The following is a 20,842-nucleotide window of genomic DNA, read 5'->3' as shown; positions in this document are numbered from 1 at the left end:
TTCAAATGATATCTACATTGCATATAGCGGTTTTGCAGATCCGTGTATAAACCGGCTCTTGGAACCGGATTTTCGGCTCAAATATCCGAGTCCGCTCCCCCGGAATCAGGGTACAAATTCATACCTCTGGAAAAAAAATTAAAAAAAATATGAGAGTGTTTGCTAAACTAGGCCTTTAATTGTACCAATTATCGAACTATTTAGTATTTTTCGTACACTTGTAGCACATACTACAACCAACACCAACAGGGACTCCAATACAAATTTTCATAATTCCAGCTTCATCCGTTCACCCGGTACCAAATTTAGTACCATTTAGCACAGTTCGCACACTTAGTACATATTTTCAAAACCACCTTCATATATCAAACCTATTTTTGAAGCTTGATTTTAGTTCAGTTTTAAGCTCTATACGTTCGCATAATCAGACCCTTTCGTAACCTTTATGTCCGAATTTGGTAACCTATCCTGCAATTCGTCAGGGTCTCTCATTTCAAATTTCTGAGTTCTAGCTCAATACATTTGTCAAATAAAAAGTATTCAATGTTCAGTACATTTAAGTACTTTCCTTACCCTTGTAGTACGAATGTCAAAGATCACAGCCATATCACATGCCAAGGAACCAAAACTGACCCAATTTTCACAAGGCAACTCTTTATGTGTGCTCAACTGTTTATGTGACTTTTTTAAACTTTTTTCCAATGATCCGATACTAGAGACCTAAATTTAAATATCCTCTCACCCAAGAGAATTTTCAAAAATGCCTTCTTTTTTAAATTCCTTTTTACGTTTAATTATTCATTCAATAAACAATACGCCCACAAAACCACAGTCCTTCATTTATATCTCTTTTACATCCGGAAATAATAAAGGGATGTGTGAATTTTTGAATGAGTGAATGTCGGAAGGATGCCAAGCAGTAAGCTGACAAGTGACAGTCCTCCCATTCCAGAGATTACATTAAAAAGACGAGCGAACGAGCGAGCGACAGAGCGAACATCCATAATCGTACATTGTCTCGTAAATGACTTAAACGATTTGTGTGTGTCTGTGTGTGAGTGTGTCAGTCATAAAGTTGTATTCTTGAATGGCAGTGGGGTGGGGGTAAGCTACCACTTTTCGGGATCACATATAAACGTTTATATGATTGTGTATTTGCTTGGTATTTAAATGAAAGATGGGAGGGGAGGGAGTGGTTGTGGCGGCACCATTGTATGCCCTTAGATGCCGGGCAACCAACCAAGCAAAGGAAATGGAAAATGTTAAAAACTTGTCTCTCTGTCTTGTATTGACTGGCAGGCAGGTTGGTTAAGGCAGCCAACAGGCTGGCTATCCAACTGACTGCCTGTTGCTTCATTCCGTTGAAGATGATGGTGATGATGATACATTAAAGGAAATTATGTTTTCTTTTGCTTTTCGTTGGATGGCTATGGGTTTTCCAACATTGAAGACCAACCGCATTATTGTTATGGCTTTTGTTATTGCCCGTTTATGGCTCGACTCTTAAAGGGTCTTAAACAGATGGCGGGAAAAAAATGGAACACAAAAGAAAACTGTCCCCGCTTGACATAAGAACTGTGGAGAATGTGTGGGCAGAAGAAGAAGGAGAAACAGAAGTCTATTTAAAGATAGAAATCATTAGAAAGACGTTTCAAATTAAAGGCAAGGGTGAATTCCGTTGTCTCTCTCCCTCTCTCTCTCTCGCTCTCTGCCTTTAAGGTTCCAAAGTCTTTAAGAAACATAAATAAATCAAAGAAACTTCCAATGTGCTGGAAATAGATTACCATTGATTTACTTTCGGTTAATTAATCGAATTTTCTTATCTCCTCACTTCACTTTACTACGCTCCGTGCCAGGTGAACAGCTTTGAGGCTATGCGTCTTGGCCAAGAAAAATCGTTGATAAAGATATTATTTTGAGTTGCTTAAATTAATTTCAAGTACTTTTCCATTTGATGGATGAATCAAAGGAATGTTGAGGTATTTTTACTTATTTTTATTTCTATTTTTTTGATAATCATTTATGATTTGACTTGTCTCTTTGGCAAACTATTTCGTATTTGAACAATAACGGCAATTGTTATAATTTTGTGTCTGAACGTCGCAACGATTTGTCTCAATTTGTTTTTATTTTTTTAAGGGGAGGCTTTGATTAATTTGAAAAATTGCCAAATAAAATTAATACGTCATTTGTTATTGAATCAAAATTAATATTTCTATTAATTCATATATTTTTGAATGATATTAGTTTTGGAACGCTTGGAGACAATTATGTCAGATTTGCAAACAACCTTAACACAATTTAAAATTTCTACTGTAGATTCGAAATTAAACGATTTCGATTTCACATAGATAAAAAATTATACAAATCGCAATAAGTTTTCCAAACTTTGAACATGAATAGTTACACAGAATTAGTTCAAAGGTTTCCGGGCCGTGTTATCTTTCGAAAAGGTGATCAACGGTTAACCTCCGAGATTTTGTGATTAACCCCATGGAAATTCTTCTTTTGGAGTCACGTGAAATATAAGGCCTTCGCCAATAGCCCATTATTTAATTGAGACCTCAGAGGTGAAATTCGTGAGGCTTTTGAGTACATTGAACTGCTATTTTGAGATTTGCAAAATCATATGGTCCAGTAAGCGCCCTCGTGGTGGCTATGTGGCTCATATTGTTTTTTATGGCATACTTTTCTCCTTGTTTTGAAATAATCAATCTGATGACTTATTGAAAAACTAGCTTTAGAGTTTTAATGCCAATTATATCTTCCCCCACGCTAAAGGGAAAATTCAGCAGATTAATTGTTTGTCATACAGTTCTACCATAGGTCCTAGAAGACGCCGGAAATAAATATTAAAAACACATTTTAGGATTAAAGCCGTACTTTGTGTGAGCTTGTGCAAAAATCTCCATCGAAGCATCATTCTAGAAGGACGACCTTATAGATGAAAATATTCTTCATCACATTTTCATTCATCATCGAAGCAAAGAAACCAATACTTTCACGGAATATCAAAAAGAAAAAAATATTTGCATAAATGTTTCTAAAATATTTACTAATTTTTTGACCAGTTTTTACTCGGACTTTTTTCAAAACTTTGACCCTTTGTGGGGGAGGTACCAGAAAAAATGGTCCGATCTTTATACCAGATCTTGTGTTGATGAAAATATTCAGATGTACTAAATCTGAAAGGAATCGTATGTTAATTTCGCGTTTCTTTTGAGCTTCATGGATATTCAAAATTTTGAACCTTTGTGGGGAAGGTACCAGAAGGAGTGATCCGATATATCCCATCTTCACACCAGATTTTGTGTTAGTAGAAGTAATGGGATGTGTGAAATTTGAAAAGAACTGGATGCTTATTTCAGATTTTATGATCGTTTTGGTTATTTAAAGTTTTGACCCTTTGTGGGGAGGTACCAAAAGGTTCCATCTCTACCTTTTTTAATAACAGATCTTGTGTTGATACAAATATTGAGATGTACCAAGTCTGAATGGAATCGGATGTTAATTTCGCGTTTTATGAGCTTCATTGATATTCTAAATTTTGACCCTTTGTGGGGGAGGTACCAGAAGGAGGTGACCGATATATCCCATCTTCACAGCAGATCTTGTGTCAGTAGAAAAAAATGGGATGTGTGAAATATTATTTCGGATTTTATGATCGTTTTGGTTATTTTAAATTTTGACCCTTTGTGGGGGAGGTACCAGAAAAAATGGTCCGATCTCTACCATCTTTATACCAGATCTTGTGTTGATGGAAATATTGAGATGTACCAAGTCTGACTGGAATCTGATGTTAATTTCACGTTTTATGGACTTCATGGATATTCAAAATTTTGACCCTTTGTGGGGGAGGTACCAGAAGGAGTAGACCGATATATTCCATCTTTACACCAGACCTTGGACTAATAAAAATATTGTGCTGTGTGTAGTTTGGATATAATCGGATCATTATTTCACATGTTATAAGGGGGGAAATTTTTAAAAATTGTTGACCCTTTGTGGGGGTGGTACTTGATGTAGTTGATTGATATTGTCCATTTTCGCACCTGACCTAGCATTGATGCAAATATTAGGATTTGCAAAGTTGGGACAAAATCTGATTATCTTTTCTCGTTCTGTGCAGTTAATTATTTTCTTTGAAAATTTTGACATTTTGTGGGGGAGGTATCAGAAGGAGTCGACCGACATTGCCCATCTCCGAACTCGATCTATGTTTGACAATAATATTACGATGTACCAAGTTTGAATTAAATCGGATACTCCCTTCGAGAGTTATCGTGCACACAGGTCAGACAGACAGACGGATGGACATCGCTAGATCGACTCCAAATGTCGTAAAACGGATTTGGTCCAAAGTGACCTAGGATCTAAAACCGTTATTTCGATGAGACACGTTTTGGTCGTATCAAATGATATATACCCTCTATAGCCATATGACTGTGGGTATAAAAATTTCGATCAGTTTTATGGACTTTTTCCCCATTCGCTGCAAATTTTCTTATAATTTCACTGTAGACTGTCTAGGTTGTGGAAAATTCCAAGTTGACTTCGCATCATTCGTTTTCCGATCAAAGGGAGTTCTTACGCCAAATGTTGTTAAGGTCCTTATACTGTTTTGACTATATGCAAAGGGTCCCATATAGTTTGAGACATACAGGGTGAGATGAAAAAACTCCAACCAACTTCAGACTGCTGTAATTCTAATCTAATCTAAGCCACTCGTCCGACAGCTGTTAAAATCATTCCAGTGACAGCTCATTATATTTTTTACAATCCTACAAAAGCATTTTGGTGAGAATTTTCCAGAAAAAAAGTTATTCGTGATGGAATTGAAGCGTGATAGTGTGATTTCTTTAAATTTGGCTGGAAAGCCACAAATGGCTATCGTTAGAGCACTCCAGCATTTAAATTTTTGTGTCTCGTACCATCGCTCGTTACCGTGATACTGGTAGCGTTGCCCGACGTCAAGAAAGTGGACGGAAGAAAACAGCAACATCGGCAGAAATGGTTTGAAAAGTAAAGAAGCGACTTGATCGAAACTCGCGTCGCTGTGGTCGAAAAATGGCTCGTGAGCTCAATATATCGCAATATTCCATTCGGCAAATATTGAAAAAATGAGCCGGTGAATAATGTTACTATAAATATAAAAATACCGAATATAGGGAGGTAGTGCTATATGAGAACTACACGAAGACCTGGACATACATAGGCAATTTTCTGTCACAGGTTCGGGAAATATTCAAAAATGAGCCAGTGAATAATGTTACCATAAATATAAAAACACAGAATATAGGGAGGTAGTGCTATATGAGAACTATACGAAGACCTGGACATACATAGGCAATTTTCTGTCACAGGTTGTAGTACCAATTAGGATCTTCAAATACGAAATTTAAAAAAAAATCCGCAGATAATGTCATTCCAATCATCAAAATATCAAATATAAGGAGATGCCGTCATATGGGGTCTATACCAAACCGTGGACCTATACAGCCCATTTTCAATACCAAAAGTCCTGTGGACCTAACTCATATTTGAGTATTTTATGAACCTACTTCATTTCGTTCGGAAGCTAGAGTGGTTTCCACAGACGGACGGACATCGCTAAATAGACATAGAATTTTATGCTGATCAAGAATACATGTATATTTCGTCGGGTCTACAATTTCGTGATGTTACAAACGGAAAGACGGAATGGGGAGGGTATAAAAATTCGGAACTGAAAATTGTCCTACATTGAAATTTGTAAGCAGTTTGTTTTTAAAATTTTCCACCAAATGTGTAAAAATCGTATCGAAATCTAAATTTCCCTTTTTTTCTGTGAAATTCGCACCTTTGGCCTGTTGACACCCCATATCTAGCTAACAGGCTTCTAAAACAAATAAACAAACAAACGTGTGAAAATGTTAATCACTGTCCCACTCTACGAATTTTCATTTGCCTCCAAACCAGATAGGACTACTTTGGCAATAATAAACAACAATAACAACAATTCGAAACAAATAACACATCAAATTAACATTGTAATACACGTATGTACATCTGTATGTAAATGCGGTTGAATGTGTCCAATGATAATGCCATGCAACACTCACCTGTGATATTGCTGATGTTTTGATTATTATCTAGGCTATGGCTTGCGGTCTGTTGACAGCGATAACTGCCAGCAAAATAAATGGCCATTGCTCCAATGGCAGCGCCCAAAACAGTCAAGGCCACAGCCAAAACCAAAAGTCGACACCTCAGCGATGACTCCTTCAGCAGCAGATCGCTTTGCGGTGAATGTTGTGACGGCTGGGTGGTGGTGGCGGCGGCTGTGGCGACATACGACATGGGAACATTGCACTGCAGTGCGGTTCGACTGCCACTGTCAGTGCCGAGAAAGACGACGGTCGGATGTTTGATGTGACCCACATTATTGGCACATTGCGGCTGTGTAGATGAATGGTGATGATGCATGATTGCATCGCTTCCGCACAAATCTGAATTAGTTTCAACACCGGCCAGGAGTGGTGATACGACTGAGGCATTCGTATTTTCGTCCTTTTGTGGAATAAGGGAATGTAGCGCTGTATTGGTGGTGTCATCGGCCATTGGACGTGGCACATCATCGTCCACATCGATGGCGGCGGTAATGCGATTGCCAGGACCACTACCACCATGGCCATTGTTTTTCATGACGTACGGTGTTCGGAGATAACCATTGTTTATGAGTTTATTGTTTTCCGTTGGCATCGCTGGGCCAATTCGTTTTGCTGGGAGGTGGGTGGTTGATGGTTGGGTGATGGGCTTTTGAATTCAATTGGATTGAAGTTCGTTTGGTTTTGGTTTTTTCTGCGGTTTTAGTCACTTGGTTTTGTTCCCTTTTCTCTCTGGTATGGGTGCTTCTCGCCCACAGATGTTGTAATTGTTTTAGAGGCTAGATTCCTAGGAATATGATGCTGTCCAGTGACGACTGGCATCAGTAGCTGACATTTTCAGGGGGTCATTTCCATATCGGCATTTTTCAATAATTTTCAATTTTTAGTTTTTTTTTTGTCTTCGCTTTCTCTTTTTTCTCGGGATAAGTTTTTAATTAAAAATTATTTCTTTGCCTTGCACATTAATTAAATTTCAATATTCCTTTTTCAAAATGTTTGCACTTATTTTCACTTCAATTTCAGTTCCACGCTAAAGTTTGTGTCTTTAACACTCATCACTGGACGGGCGCTAGAATGTCTCTATTCATTGGCTAGATTTGAAATTTTTTGTTTGAGTGGTATTCCTGTTGTCTTTTCAATATCTCTGATATTGATATCGTTTACCGTTATTCGCTGTAGTTGGGTGAAATAAAACATGTTATTATTTTTGTTTTTTTTTTTCTTTTGTTTTATCATTTAAATACACCTGTCTGGGTGGCATGTGTACTTGGTGGGGGTGGGCTTTCAAAATTTTTATGTATTTCATAGTAGCCAAGTCATCGGAATATATCAGCGAACAAAGTTCAATTTTGAAATCATGTGAAAGAAAGAAATTTTGTCATACCAGGATTACCCGGAAGGCAGGGTAATTGAACATTATTAGCTTGTGATATTATATCAGATCTTTATATGACAATTTAATAGCAACTATGTCATCATCATTTGAAAATAGTGTTTGAAACAGTGAAAATACTATAAATCAGGGAGGGAGGGGGGTGAGTGGTGCGGACGTCGTTATCTTGCCCTGCGATACAAATTCTCGACACATAATTTTGGACATTTTAATAAAATGTTTGGATAGGTGCATCAGTTTTGAGTTGCAAGTCACAACAACAGTGATGTAGTCGTTTCATAATCTAGGTAGCTCTCTTCTGAAGATCTGAATTACACTGCACGACAAAATTCAAATTTTTGCAATAATTAGAGGAAAAGTCTAGCAGATTATGAAAGTAAAGCTAACATTGAAAAAAACATTAAGTTTGGCCTGGCCGAACTTTTAATACCCTCCAACTTTGGATAAAGAAAACCTCTTGTATAGAAAAGTATCTGAATTCTAACTGGCTACTATACATCTACTATTTTGATAGACCAAATCCGCTTCAGGACATTTGGAGTCGATATAGCGATGTCCGTCCGTCTGTCTGGTTGGCTGGTGTGCACGGTAACACTAAAAGCGAGGAAAAGTCTAGCAGGGTTTGAAAGTAGAGCTAACATGTAAAAAAACCAATAAGTTCGACCGGGCTGAACTTTTAATACCCTCCAACTTTGGGTAAAGAATAAATTTTTATAGAAAAGTATTTGAATTCAAACGTGTTCTACTGTAAACTACAAATACCAGTAAGACCGTTGCTAAATGTTGCTAAATTTCTCAAAAAATCGTAAAGTGTGTGAGGCCGTTTTATGGGGCCATACCAAAATGGGAACCTCCATAGACAATTTTATATTTCAAGGATTGTCATCTACCAAATCTTCTAAAATACCAAATTTGAAACAATTTCGTAGATAAATAAGACTAGGATTATCAAAATGCCGAATATCGGTGGGTATCTTTATATGTGCGCTATAGGAAAGCTATAGCAAAACGTGGATTTATATGTATGTATACTATGTTCCGCCACCGGAGCTAGAACCCATTATGAACTACAAATACTAATTTTTGTACAAATCCATAAAAAATGTGGAAAAAATCATCAAAATACTGAATATCGAAAAGTATCGGTATATGGGGGGCTATACGAAAACGTGGACCGATACATACTATGTTCCGCCACCGGAGCTAGAACCTATTATGAACTACAAATACCAATTTTTGAACAAATTCGTGGGAAAATGTGGCAAAAATCAACAAAATACTGAATATCGGGAAGTATCGTTATATGGGGGCTATACAAAACCGTAGACCAATACATGCTATGTTCCGCCACCTATACAAATACCAAATTTTGGACAAATCCGTGGAAAACTGTGGCAAAAAAAAAATCAAAATATCGTGAAGTACCGTTATATGGGGCTATACAAAAACGTCGACCTATACATGCAGTGTTCCGCCACCGGAGCTCGAACCCAATATGACCAACAAATACCAATTTTTTGGGAAATCCGTGGAAAAATGTCGCAAAAAGCATCAAAATACGGAGTAACTGGAGGTACCGCTGTATGGAAGCTATTCCAAAACGTTAACCTATACCGCCAACGCCACGAGAGCTAAGCCTCATTGTGACCTACAAATACAAATTTTAGACAAATCGGTGAAAAAATGTGGCGAAAATCATCAAAATACCGAATATCGGGAGGTACCGGCCATATCAAAACGTGAACCGATATATCTCATTTTATATACTTAAAATTTTATGCTTATTATGAATATATATACTTTACGATGAATATTTAGAAATGTTACAAACGGAATGACAAAGTTAACATACTCTCCTTTTCTAGGTGGAGGTGGGTATAAAAATAGAAACCAGGTGTGTCGGCGTTTTGAAGTCATCATCTCAAAGTAAAATAAAGAGAGATGAGAAGTACCCATTCATTTGATTCGGCCAAAACGTTCCTCATCGAAATAACGATTTAAGACCCTAGGTCTTTTTGGTCCAAATCCGTTTCTGGACATTTGGAGTTATTCTAGCGATATCCGTCTGTCCGTCAGGCTGGCTGGTGCGCACTCTGGAAGAGAGTATCCGATTTGGTCTGAACTTGGTACATCAGAATATTATGATCAAACTTACATCGGAGATGGGCAATATTGGTCCACTCCTTCTGGTACCTCCCCCACAAAAGGTGAAAATTTTTAGAGAAAATAATTTTCCATACACAACAAGAACGGATCATTCAATTTTGTTCAAATTTTGTTAATCCCAATATTTGTATCAATGCTATGTCTGCTGCGAAAATGGAAAATATCGACCCACGTCATCATGCACCAGCACCACAAAGGGTCAAACTTTTCAAAATTTCACATATACCCATATTTTTACTAACTCAAGACCTGGTGTGAAGAAGATCAGACCACTCATCATCAACAAAGGGATCAAATTTTTGTCTAATAATAATATCTCTTATAATTTGCGAAATATCTATCCGATTCTCTTAAAATTTTACACATCCCAATATTTCCATCAACACAAGATCTGAAAAGATGGTAGAGATCGGACCATTTCTTCTGGTACCTCCCCCACAAAGGGTCACATTTTTGAATAACCAAAACGATTATAAAATGCGAAATAAGCAACCGTTCTCTTCATATTTCACGCATCCCATTATTGCTACTAACACAAGATTCAAATTACCCACATCACAATATTTGTTGTTAACCCAAGGTCTGGTGTGAAGATGGAATATATCGATCCACTCCTTCTGGTACCTCTCCCACAAAGGGTCAAAATTGTGAGTACCAATGAAGCTTATAAAACGCGAAATTAACATCCGATTAAATTTAGACTTGGCTCATCTCAATATGTCAATCAATACAAGATCTGTTATAAAGACGGTAGAGATTGAATAATTCCTTCTGGTACCTCTCCCACAGAGGGTCACATTTTTGAATAACCGAAATGATTATAAAATCCAAAATAATCATCCGACTCTCTTCATATTTCATACATCCCAATATTTCTATTGCCACAAGATATGCTGTGAAGATGGGATATATGGTCCACTCCTTCTGGTACATCCCCCACAAAGCGTCAACATTTTGAGTATACGTGAAGCTCATAAAACGCGAAATTAACATCCAATAAATATTTTTATCAACACAAGTTCTACTAAAAAGATGGTAAAGATCCGACCACTTCTTCTGATTCCTCCCCAAAATAGGAAGAGCGATTCTTTACAAGTGCTATATAAAGACAAGGAATTGGCCCATATACTCTACACATGGCACGTCGCATTATTTATACTATATTTATTTAGGTCTGATACGAAATGAACAATATTGGCCCATTCATTCGGAACCTACTATAAAGAGGGTCAAACATTTTAATAATCATAACGAAAGTCAAAATATATTTAAATAATCGAACATTGACTGAGGGTATACATCTGTCGTCAAAACCGAGTGATACTTTTTAACTTGTTTTAAAAATATTTTAGCAAAGAACCTAAAATACCATTTTTGTGTCCCGGTTGAGGGTTAAAAATTAAGACCAAAATAAATCTCCCATTGTTATGTGCCGTCAGGTTTGTCATTATTGCCAAGAAATGTGTTTAGCAAATTGTGTCCTCCGTTGCTTTTGAGAAATAGTTATAGCTGCTTAAATGTGTGAAAACAAATCTCTACTTAGATGATATTTTTAACTCTTTAATTACTTTCATCTATTATCATTATGTTTAGCATGAAAACCATTAAAACTTTGTAAAATTTTAATATTTTTATGTCGGACTCGAGAAAAAAACAATTTTAATAATGACATGGTCAACATGTTTTACATTTGTGTGTTTGTCTATTAATAGCTTGTGTCTCATCTATATGTGTGTGTGTGGTATGTGTGTTCCATGTTCTCAATGTTCTCTCTCTCTCTGTCTGTTTGTTGGTCACTTCGCATAAATATTTCATAACTAAACTAACACGATTATTTCAGTTAAGTATTTTGAACTGTATTCGGTATTGCAAGTTTGTATTCAAATAAACCTTTTCTTTTGTCATTTTGTTAAAGTGGCTTCTTCATATCTCTCCCCTCCTAACAACAACAAGAAATTCCATAATGGCCCACCTGCCTGCCTATCTGCCAACTACCTCCCAACCATTGTTTAATGTAATTGCATACCGTCCTGGCCACTTGTCGGTTGGGATGTTCTGTCGTATAGATCTAAATGTTTTCCTAGAAATACCATTAAAAAGTGCAATAATAACGTTGTGTCATTGTGTGGACTTATGTAAGTATGTGTGTATGTACGAATGTTGGTGCTGTCTGTTGCTGCTGGTGGTGCAACAGTTATTAATACTTATCGTTAGAGGAGAAAGGTTAACAAAACAGAAAAAAAAACGAAACACACAACAAAAGGAATAATGACAAATTCATTATTTTTTAATTGAATGTTGCTCCAGCAATTTATGCCAGGAAGAGGAGCAGGCCATTTAAGGTTATGCAGTGGATATCGGGTATTAGAGAAGTTTTAAATGTAGAAAATATTATGAAAAGGTTTCGAGAGAAAATTTAAAAAAAATAAGTAAAATAGTATCAGTGGGTTTTCCAGCCTTAAGTTATGATTATTCAAACTGTTAACTGTTCCGAAGCAGTTGGCCAATATTGATTCGTATCTGTCCTAAGACTGATATAAATATTACAATGTGACAGACTTGGACTATATCGACTACTTCCTTTGCTTTATATGAGATATGGGCAAAATTTTGGAAAATGTGGAAATATGCGTCAGGTAACGTATACAGCGGACCGAAGTATTTCATTTTCATGCTTCATACAGCTAAAAATATTGGTATGTGCAAAATTTGAAGGAAATCGAACATTTATATCCAATTTTATGCGAAATCATAAATTCCGATAAATTACAAATTCATATCAGATTTCTGGCTAAGGGAAATATTTAGATGTAGCAAGTTGTAAGAATCGCCGACTTGTTTCGCAAGTTATGGCAGATATAAGTATTCAAAATTGTGAACCTTTGTGGGTGAGGTACCAGAAGGGGTTGGCAGATGTATATCATCTTCACAACAGATCTTGTATTAGCAAAAATGTTTGCGTGTGGGAAATTTGAAGAGAGTTGAATGCTTATATGGCTTACTTTAAGCGTTTGTTTTCTCAAAATCTTGAAACCTATGTCGGGGAGATACCAGAAGAAATAGTGCGATCTCTACCATTTTTATAACAGATCTTGTGTTGATGGAAATATTGAGATGTGCTAAGTCTGAATGGAAACGGATGTTAATTTTGCGTTTTATGAGCTTCATGGATACTCACAATTTTGACAATTGGTGAGGGAAGTACCAGAAGAATTGAATCGATATATCCCACCAGACCTTGGGCAAATAAAAATGCTGTGATGTGAGTAATTTGAAGAGAATCGGATGTTTATTTCGGGTATTATGATCATTTTGGTTATTCGAAATTTTAACTCTTTGTGGGGGAGGTACCAGAAGGAATGGTCCTGTCTCCTCCATCTTTATAACAGATTTTGTGTTGATATAAATATTGAGATGTACCAAGTCTGAATGGAATCCGATGTTAATTTCACGTTTTTTTAGCTTCAGGTACCAGAAGGAGCGCACCGATATATTCTTTCTTCACAACAGATTTTGTGTTGGTAGAAATAATGGAATGTGTGAAATTTGAAGAGAACCGGATGTTAATTTCGCTTTTTATGAGTTTAATGAATATTCACAGCAGATCTTGTGTCAGTAGAAATAATGGAATGTGTGAAATATTAACTCTTTGTGGGGAAAGTACCAGAAGGAATGGTCCGATCTCTACCGCCTGTATAACAGATCCTGTGTTTATAGAAACATTCAGATGTGCGAAGTCTAAATTGAATCGGATGTTTATTTCGCGTTTTATGAGTTTAATGAATATTCGAAATTCCCACCTTATGTGGGGGAGGTACCAGGAGGAGTGGACCGATATATTCCACCTTTACATCAGAGCTTGGGTTAATAAAATTATAGAGATGTGTGAAATTTTAAGACAATCAGACTCTTAGATCACATTTTATGAGAGTTGTAATTATTCAAAATTTTGACCCCTTGTGGGGGAGGTACTTGGTAGAGTGGACGGATATTGTCCATTTTCACACCTGTACTAGCACTGATGCAAATATTCGGATTTGAAAAGTTGGAGCAAAATCGAATTATACTTTCTCTTTGTGTGCAAAAAAATAGATTTTTTTGAAAACTTCAACCTTTTGTGGGGGAGGTACCAGAAGGAGTGGACCGATACATTCCATCTTAACACCAGATCTTTGGTTTATAAAAATATTGGGATGTGTGAAATTTGAAGACAACCTGACTCTAACATCACATTTTATAAAAGTTGTAATTATTCAAAATTTCGCGCCTGACCTAGCACTGACGCAAATATTCGAATTTGCAAATTTGGAGCAAAATCGGATTATCGTTTCTCTCTCTCTGTGCAAAAAAAAATCCTTGAAAATTTCGACCTTTTGTGGGGGAGGTACCAGAAGGAGTGGCGGTATCTCACGCTTTGGCGGTATCTCTCTAGCCATATGGCTGAAAGTATAATAATGTGTGCTTTAGTAAAGCATTCCAAAAATCTCAACTCTTACATCAAGAGTGACACTCTTGCCAAATTTGAAAGTTTAAACTCTTGTCAATCGTTGAATAACCAATTTTTGTATATTTTAGTATTCTTCGTAGAGTTGAAGTTAAATATTCCATTAAAAAGAACAAGTAAAAACCAGTAAGGAAAGCTCAAAAGTCGGACGGGGCCGACTATATGATACCCTACACCACTATGCATATTTAGTAGAGCTCTCGTAAAAAGGTTTATACAGGGCATTTCAGAGCTCTATGAGATATTTGGTACAAAATCAAAATCTATCTAAACCTATCGTGCATTTTACGAACTATAGCTATCTCTGAACCGGGTTTCTCCAAATTTTACGTATTAGCTTCTAGACTGAATTCGGTCTTATGTACAAAAATTCGGGTGATTTGGGCTGATATTGACCATTTAGTGCACAACGATTTTCACTAAATTTGATATACTGGCTTCTAGGCAGAATTTGGTCCGATGTACTAAAATTCAGTCCATTTGGACTTATATCGGCCATATATATATATATATATATATATATATATATATATATATATATATATATATATATATATATATATATCATTATATATATATATCATATATATATATATATCATTTGATCGTGTCCGTCAACTAAATTCTTCAAATGTCCTGAAGCGAATAAGGTCCCAGTATTTATTGTCCCAGTTTGCCAATACATCCCATACATGTATTATGAATATATATATATATATATATATATATATATATATATGGCCGATATAAGTCCAAATGGACTGAATTTTAGTACATCGGACCAAATTCAGCCTAGAAGCCAGTATATCAAATTTAGTGAAAATCGGTTCAGATATAGATATAGCAACCATATATATGTTTCATCCGATTTAGTGTTTTAGTCCCATACATTCGTAATATTCACTCCACAACCGTGATATTTGGTACCAGGTATTATATGGAACACAGGAATAGCTGTTTTAAATTTTATCGAAATATATATATATATATATATATATATATATATATATATATATACTTTATGTGGTCTACGATGAATATTTAGGGATGTTACAAACGGAATGACAAAGTTATACAGACCATCCTTCCCTGTAACAAACTCCTAAGGTCCCAAACGGATAAGGTCCCCGTATTTATTGTCCCAGTTTGCCAATACATCCCAATGTTGTTCAATGCATAAAGTAACAAAACAGCAATGAAACTACACATTCCCACAAACATGTATAAGCCTTGTACAATGTACATATGTATGTATGTGTGCCTGTACATCCCTGTGGTCATATTCACATACATATTAATTTTCGATGACCCCATTAACATCACACAAACACCCCATTTGTTTGTGGAGGGGAATCCTGAATGCTTCGCCATTCAGTTGTGTGAGTGAGCACATGTGTGAATGGTTGTGTGTGTGTGTGTGTGCGTTGACAACTTTGTTTTTTATTATTGCTTTCTTGTTGTTGCTTCTGGTGGTAGAAAAAAAAAAAGACCGCCATGGATATTGCTACAACTTCATAACAACAAGTGATACGACAGGATTCCTTTAAGGCCAACACAACGCTCAGTTGTTGGGTTTTTGGTTTGAAATGTATTTAAAGGATTAAAGGATAAACATGAGTGTGAGTGTGTGTAGATGTGTGACCATCAAAATCTACTAGTTGCATATTTATATTAAAGAGTGATATGACACTGTGTGTGAGCAAGTGTGTGTGTGCGCGAAGAATCTATGTTGGGGTACATAAATCCAAACGATAAACAGAACATTGACTTAATTGATGTTGTGATTTTATGGAATTTGTAGTAGTTGTTGTTATTGCGTTTTGCTCCCCCACCTAAGGCTAGACAACATGACGATAAGTGTTTTTTTTCACTGTCAGTAAATTAACTGGTTTTTTTTCGATCGTTCGTTCGTAATACATGGCATGAGCTATGAAGAAGATGTTCTTTTTTTAATATGGAAATGTGCTGCTGTCATTTTGTGCAATTTTAACACCTAAATTCGATAATTAACAACTGTTGCATGCAAAAGGCTAAATTATTTGTATTTTGTGTTTTTTTTTTTTTTTGCAATAATTTATTAATAATGTTCTTGATTGGCTAAGTTCGATTAGCAAGTGGTTGGCTGGCACTTGAAATTTTGTTAAAACTGGTATTATTTTTTTTTTGATCTGTGCCTGTTGCTGAGTCATTGCTTTCGATTAACCTAATTTTTGGTTTTATCACCAGGCAATTTTGTGCGGAATTTTTGTGTATAAAAAGTAGAAATGTACATATTGGGACTAAATCGGGAATTCTCTTCGTTTGGAATAATATTAGTCCGGTTTGTGAAAAATAATACCGCATATGCTTCAGAGTGTGGATACTATACCACAGATATGATCATTTACAAACTTAACAAGTAAAAAAAAAAAACATTAACTTCGGCCGGGACGAACTTTTAATACCCTCCAACTTAGGGTGATGGAAATTCCAACTAATTCCAATTTTTAGACAAATCCGTGAAAAAATGTGACAAAAATTATCAAAATACCGAATATCGGGAGGTACCGTTATATGGGGGCTATACCAAAGCGTGGACCTATACATACAATGTTTCGCCACACAAAATAGGACCCATTATGACCTACAAATACCAATTTTCAGACAAATCCGTGAAAAAATGCGGCAAAAATCATCAAAATACCGAATATCGGGAGATACCGTTATATGGGGACTATACCAAAACGTGGACCGATATATGTCATTTGCAATACCAACCATCCTAGGAACAATACAAATTATTCTGCTAAATATTGTGCCTGTCAAATAATGTGGCCTGTATCGTGATTTCAACAGACAGACAGACAGATGGACATCGTTAGATCGACTTAGAATTTTATACTGATTATGAATATATTCAAAGTTAATATACCCTCCTTTCCAAGATGGAGGGTATAAAAATCTGTGGAAATCACTCTAGCTTCCGAACGAAATGAAGAAGGTTGATACAATTTTACTCAAATGTGTATTATGTCTGCGGAACTTTTGGTATTGAAAGTGGGTGGTGTAGGTCTCCGTTTTGGTATAGCCACCATATAACGGTACCTCACGATATTCGATACTTTGGTGGTTTTAGCGACATTATTCGCTGGAATTGTTTCAAATTTGGTATTTAAAGTTCGTAATGGTTACTACAGCCTAAGACAGAAAATTGTCTGTGCAGGCCGACGTCTTCGTATAGCTCCAATATAACGGTACGTCCTTATATTCGGTATTTTGATGATTATAGCTACATTATTCACCAATTTTTTTATTCAAGTTTCGCATTTGAATATTGTAATGGTTTATGACAAAAGTTGCCTATGCAGGTCCATGTCTTCGTATAGACCCCAATATAACGGTTATATTTGGTATTTTTAGGATTTTAACAGAATTTTTGACGAATGTTATTTTTTTTGGAAATTTCCAAATTCTTTCCAAATAGTGGAGGGTATCCAAAGTTCGGGCCAGCCGAACTTACTGTTTTTTTACGTGTTTTTTTTGAAAATGTCTAAATAGTAAATTTGACCGGACCGAACTATATCGACTACTTCCTTCACTTAATGTGAAATATGTGATAATCTTAAGAAAATGTTGAAATGTGCGTGCGGTTCCAGACATAGTCGACCGATGCATTCTGTTCATTAAATACAGATAAAAATATTGGTATGGGCAAAATTACAAGAAAAGCGAACAGTTATATCCAATTTCAATATTTGTCTTAGGTTTCAGGTTAAGAGAAATATTTAGATATAGCGAGTTGTAAGGAATCTCTGACTTGTTTCGCAAGTTATGACAGATGCCTGAAGGGTTTAGCAGAAATATATCATCTTCCCAACAGATCTTGTGTAAGCAAAAATGTTTGTATGTATGAAATTTGAAAAGAACCGGAAGCTTATTTCGGATTTTATGATCGTTTTTGTTATTAAAAATTTGGAGCTAAAATGTTGACCCTTTGTAGGAGGGAGGTACCAAAATAAATGGTCCTATCTATACCACCTTTATAACGGATGTTGTGCTCATAGAAATATTGAGATATATAATTAAAAATATTGAACCTTTGTAGGGGAGGTACCAGAAGGAGTGAAGCGATATATTCCATCATCACACCAGGTCTTGAGTTAAAAAAAATATTGTCATGAGCGTAATTTGAAGACAATCGGATGCCAATTTCGCATTTTCGCACCTGAGCTAGCACTGATGGAAATATTAGGATTTGCAAAGTTGCTGCAAAATCAGATCATCCTTTCTCTTTTTGTGCAGTAAAATATTTTTTTTTTTTGAAAATTTCGACCTTTCGAGTGACCAAACGGAGTGGACCGGTATCGTCTATCTCCGAACTCGGCCTAAGTTTTATAATATTATTACAATGTACCAAATCGGATACTCCCTTCGACAGTTTTCGTGCGCACCAGCCAGATAGACATACAGGACGGACATACATAGCTAAATCGTCTCAGCTCGGCGAGATAGGAAGATCGATATATCACCAACATATGTACAGAACCAAATATCATTTTGGAGGTATGTCACAGAAGATAAAAAATCTATATCAACTAAAATCTGTACCAATTTTTATGAAAAAAAAAATATTTCTTAATTTGTCCGATAAAATGTGAAGAAAAATTCACTATTAGTTTCATATATACCTATTTCTAGGTTTTTATGAAAATTACATTAAAAACATTTTCAAAAATGGTCATAACTTCACCGCTCTATTTAAGTTACCTTCCGATGTAAATATTTAAGACGGCGATACGCGTGTTTCATATTTTAATCCCCTCCACCATACAATGGAGGACAAATTAAAATTGTCATTCCGTTTGCAGCACATCGAAATATTCGTTGCAGACTTAGAAAATATATATATATATATTCTTGAGTAGAATTAAATTACGGTGCCAAATTAGATGACAATCAGTGTTCTCGTGATCCCTATCGTTGAAAAAAAAAAAAAAGAAAAATAAATAAATAAATAAAAAGCAGTAAGTTCGGCAGGGCATCCACCATTATGAATGAATTTCAAAATTTTCCAAAAATAAATTCCGTTAAAAAATCTTTTTAAATTTTAAAAATACCAAATATAGCCGTTATTTTGGGGTCTATACGACGAGGACCTACACGTGGCATTGTTTTTCATAAGCCATTACCATATTCAAATTCGAAACTTGAAAAAATACCGTATATAGGGAGGCACCGTTATATCGGAGTTATACGAAGACCTGGACCTGCATGGATAATTTTCTGCCACCGGCTGTAGCATCCATTACGAACTTCAAATACGACATCTCAAACATTTTCGGTACGTATTGTACCTAAAATCGTCAAAATACAGAATATAGGGAGGTACTGATATATGGGGCCTATACGAAGACCTGGACAATTTTTTGTCACAGATTGTGGTTCCCATTACGAACTCTAAATACGTAATTTGAAACTACTCCAGTGAATAAAGACGCTAAAATCATTAAAATACCGAATATTGGTAGGTACTGTTATGTGGGGGCTATACGAAGACGTGGACCTGCGCAGGCAATTTTCTGTCATGGGCTGTAGTATCCATTATGAATTTCAAATACCAAATTTGAAACAATTCCGTTGAATAATGTCGGTAAAATTAATAAAAAACTGAATATCGGGAGGTACCGTTATATGGGGGCTATATGAAAACGTGGACCTACATACATGGCTCATTTACGAACTTAACCTGCCTACTAGCAAAATAAACGTCTGTACAAATTTTTAGTCTTTTACCTCGATTCGGACAAACGGACGGACTTCTCTCCATAAATCGACTTAGAATTTTACGCTGATCAAAAATGACATGAGCATTTCGAGGAGTTGCAAACGGAATGACAAAGTTAATATACCCTCCATAGTATGGTGGAGGGTATAAAAACAAGTAAAAGAGCAGCTACGTTTGGCCGTGCCGAACTTTTAATACCCTCCACCATTTGGAAGGAACTTGACATTTTTCAACAAATTTCGAAAATACCATTTAAATGGTGAACTCTATACGGGTGCTATACGAAGGCGTGGACCTGCATAAGTATTTTTTTTTGCCATAGGCAATAGAATACATTAAGATCTTCAAAGACAAAATTTGAAACCATTCCGACGAAATATGCACTCCACAACAATGATATTTGTTACCCTATATCTCATACAGCTCAGTAATGCCTCGGCCAATTGTTATCGAAATCAATTCAAATTTGGATATAACTTCCATGTATCTGTTCATCCGATTTCACTGTTTTGGTGCACCAAACTGGATTTTTCCCTTGGGTGAAACTCGGCTCCCATAGATCTTTTGCTGAGATAAATACATTTTTTTTAATATAATCCTTCTCGAACTCATATCGTGAACTCTATATCAATGTTTTTATGGTACGAGAGGTGCTAATGACTCTGTAAATTTTTGTTGGTGGAAATTACAACTGCTATGAAGCCATAAAACGTATTCTTAAACTGTTGATAGTTGGTATGATCTACCTCACATAAATGCCCAATATAAATGTATGGTGCATGGTGGTGAAAGGTGTCATATAGTTGACCCCGCCCGACTTTTTACCTTTCGTTGGAGGTATATATGTTTAATAAAATTTATAAAATTCA

General features: G+C 35.9%; 1 protein-coding gene across 3 annotated transcripts in view; it reads right to left on the bottom strand.

Annotated features, from left to right (window-relative positions):
- Positions 1-20,842, bottom strand: part of LOC101901364 (neprilysin-1) — a 64,652-nt gene that overhangs the window by 18,084 nt on the left and 25,726 nt on the right. For all 3 annotated transcript variants that reach the window (XM_059132067.1, XM_059132068.1, XM_059132069.1), the window contains exon 2: positions 6,102-7,319. In XM_059132067.1, the coding sequence (XP_058988050.1) occupies positions 6,102-6,741 (640 nt within the window). In that variant the 5' untranslated portion in view covers positions 6,742-7,319. The remainder of the gene's footprint in view (positions 1-6,101; positions 7,320-20,842) is intronic.

This window comes from Musca domestica, unplaced genomic scaffold (assembly GCF_030504385.1).
Source record: "Musca domestica strain aabys unplaced genomic scaffold, Musca_domestica.polishedcontigs.V.1.1 95, whole genome shotgun sequence".
NCBI classification, from domain to species: domain Eukaryota; kingdom Metazoa; phylum Arthropoda; class Insecta; order Diptera; family Muscidae; genus Musca; species Musca domestica.
The sequence above is the reverse complement of the archived record's forward strand: the minus strand, read 5'-3'. Positions and strand labels throughout refer to the sequence as shown.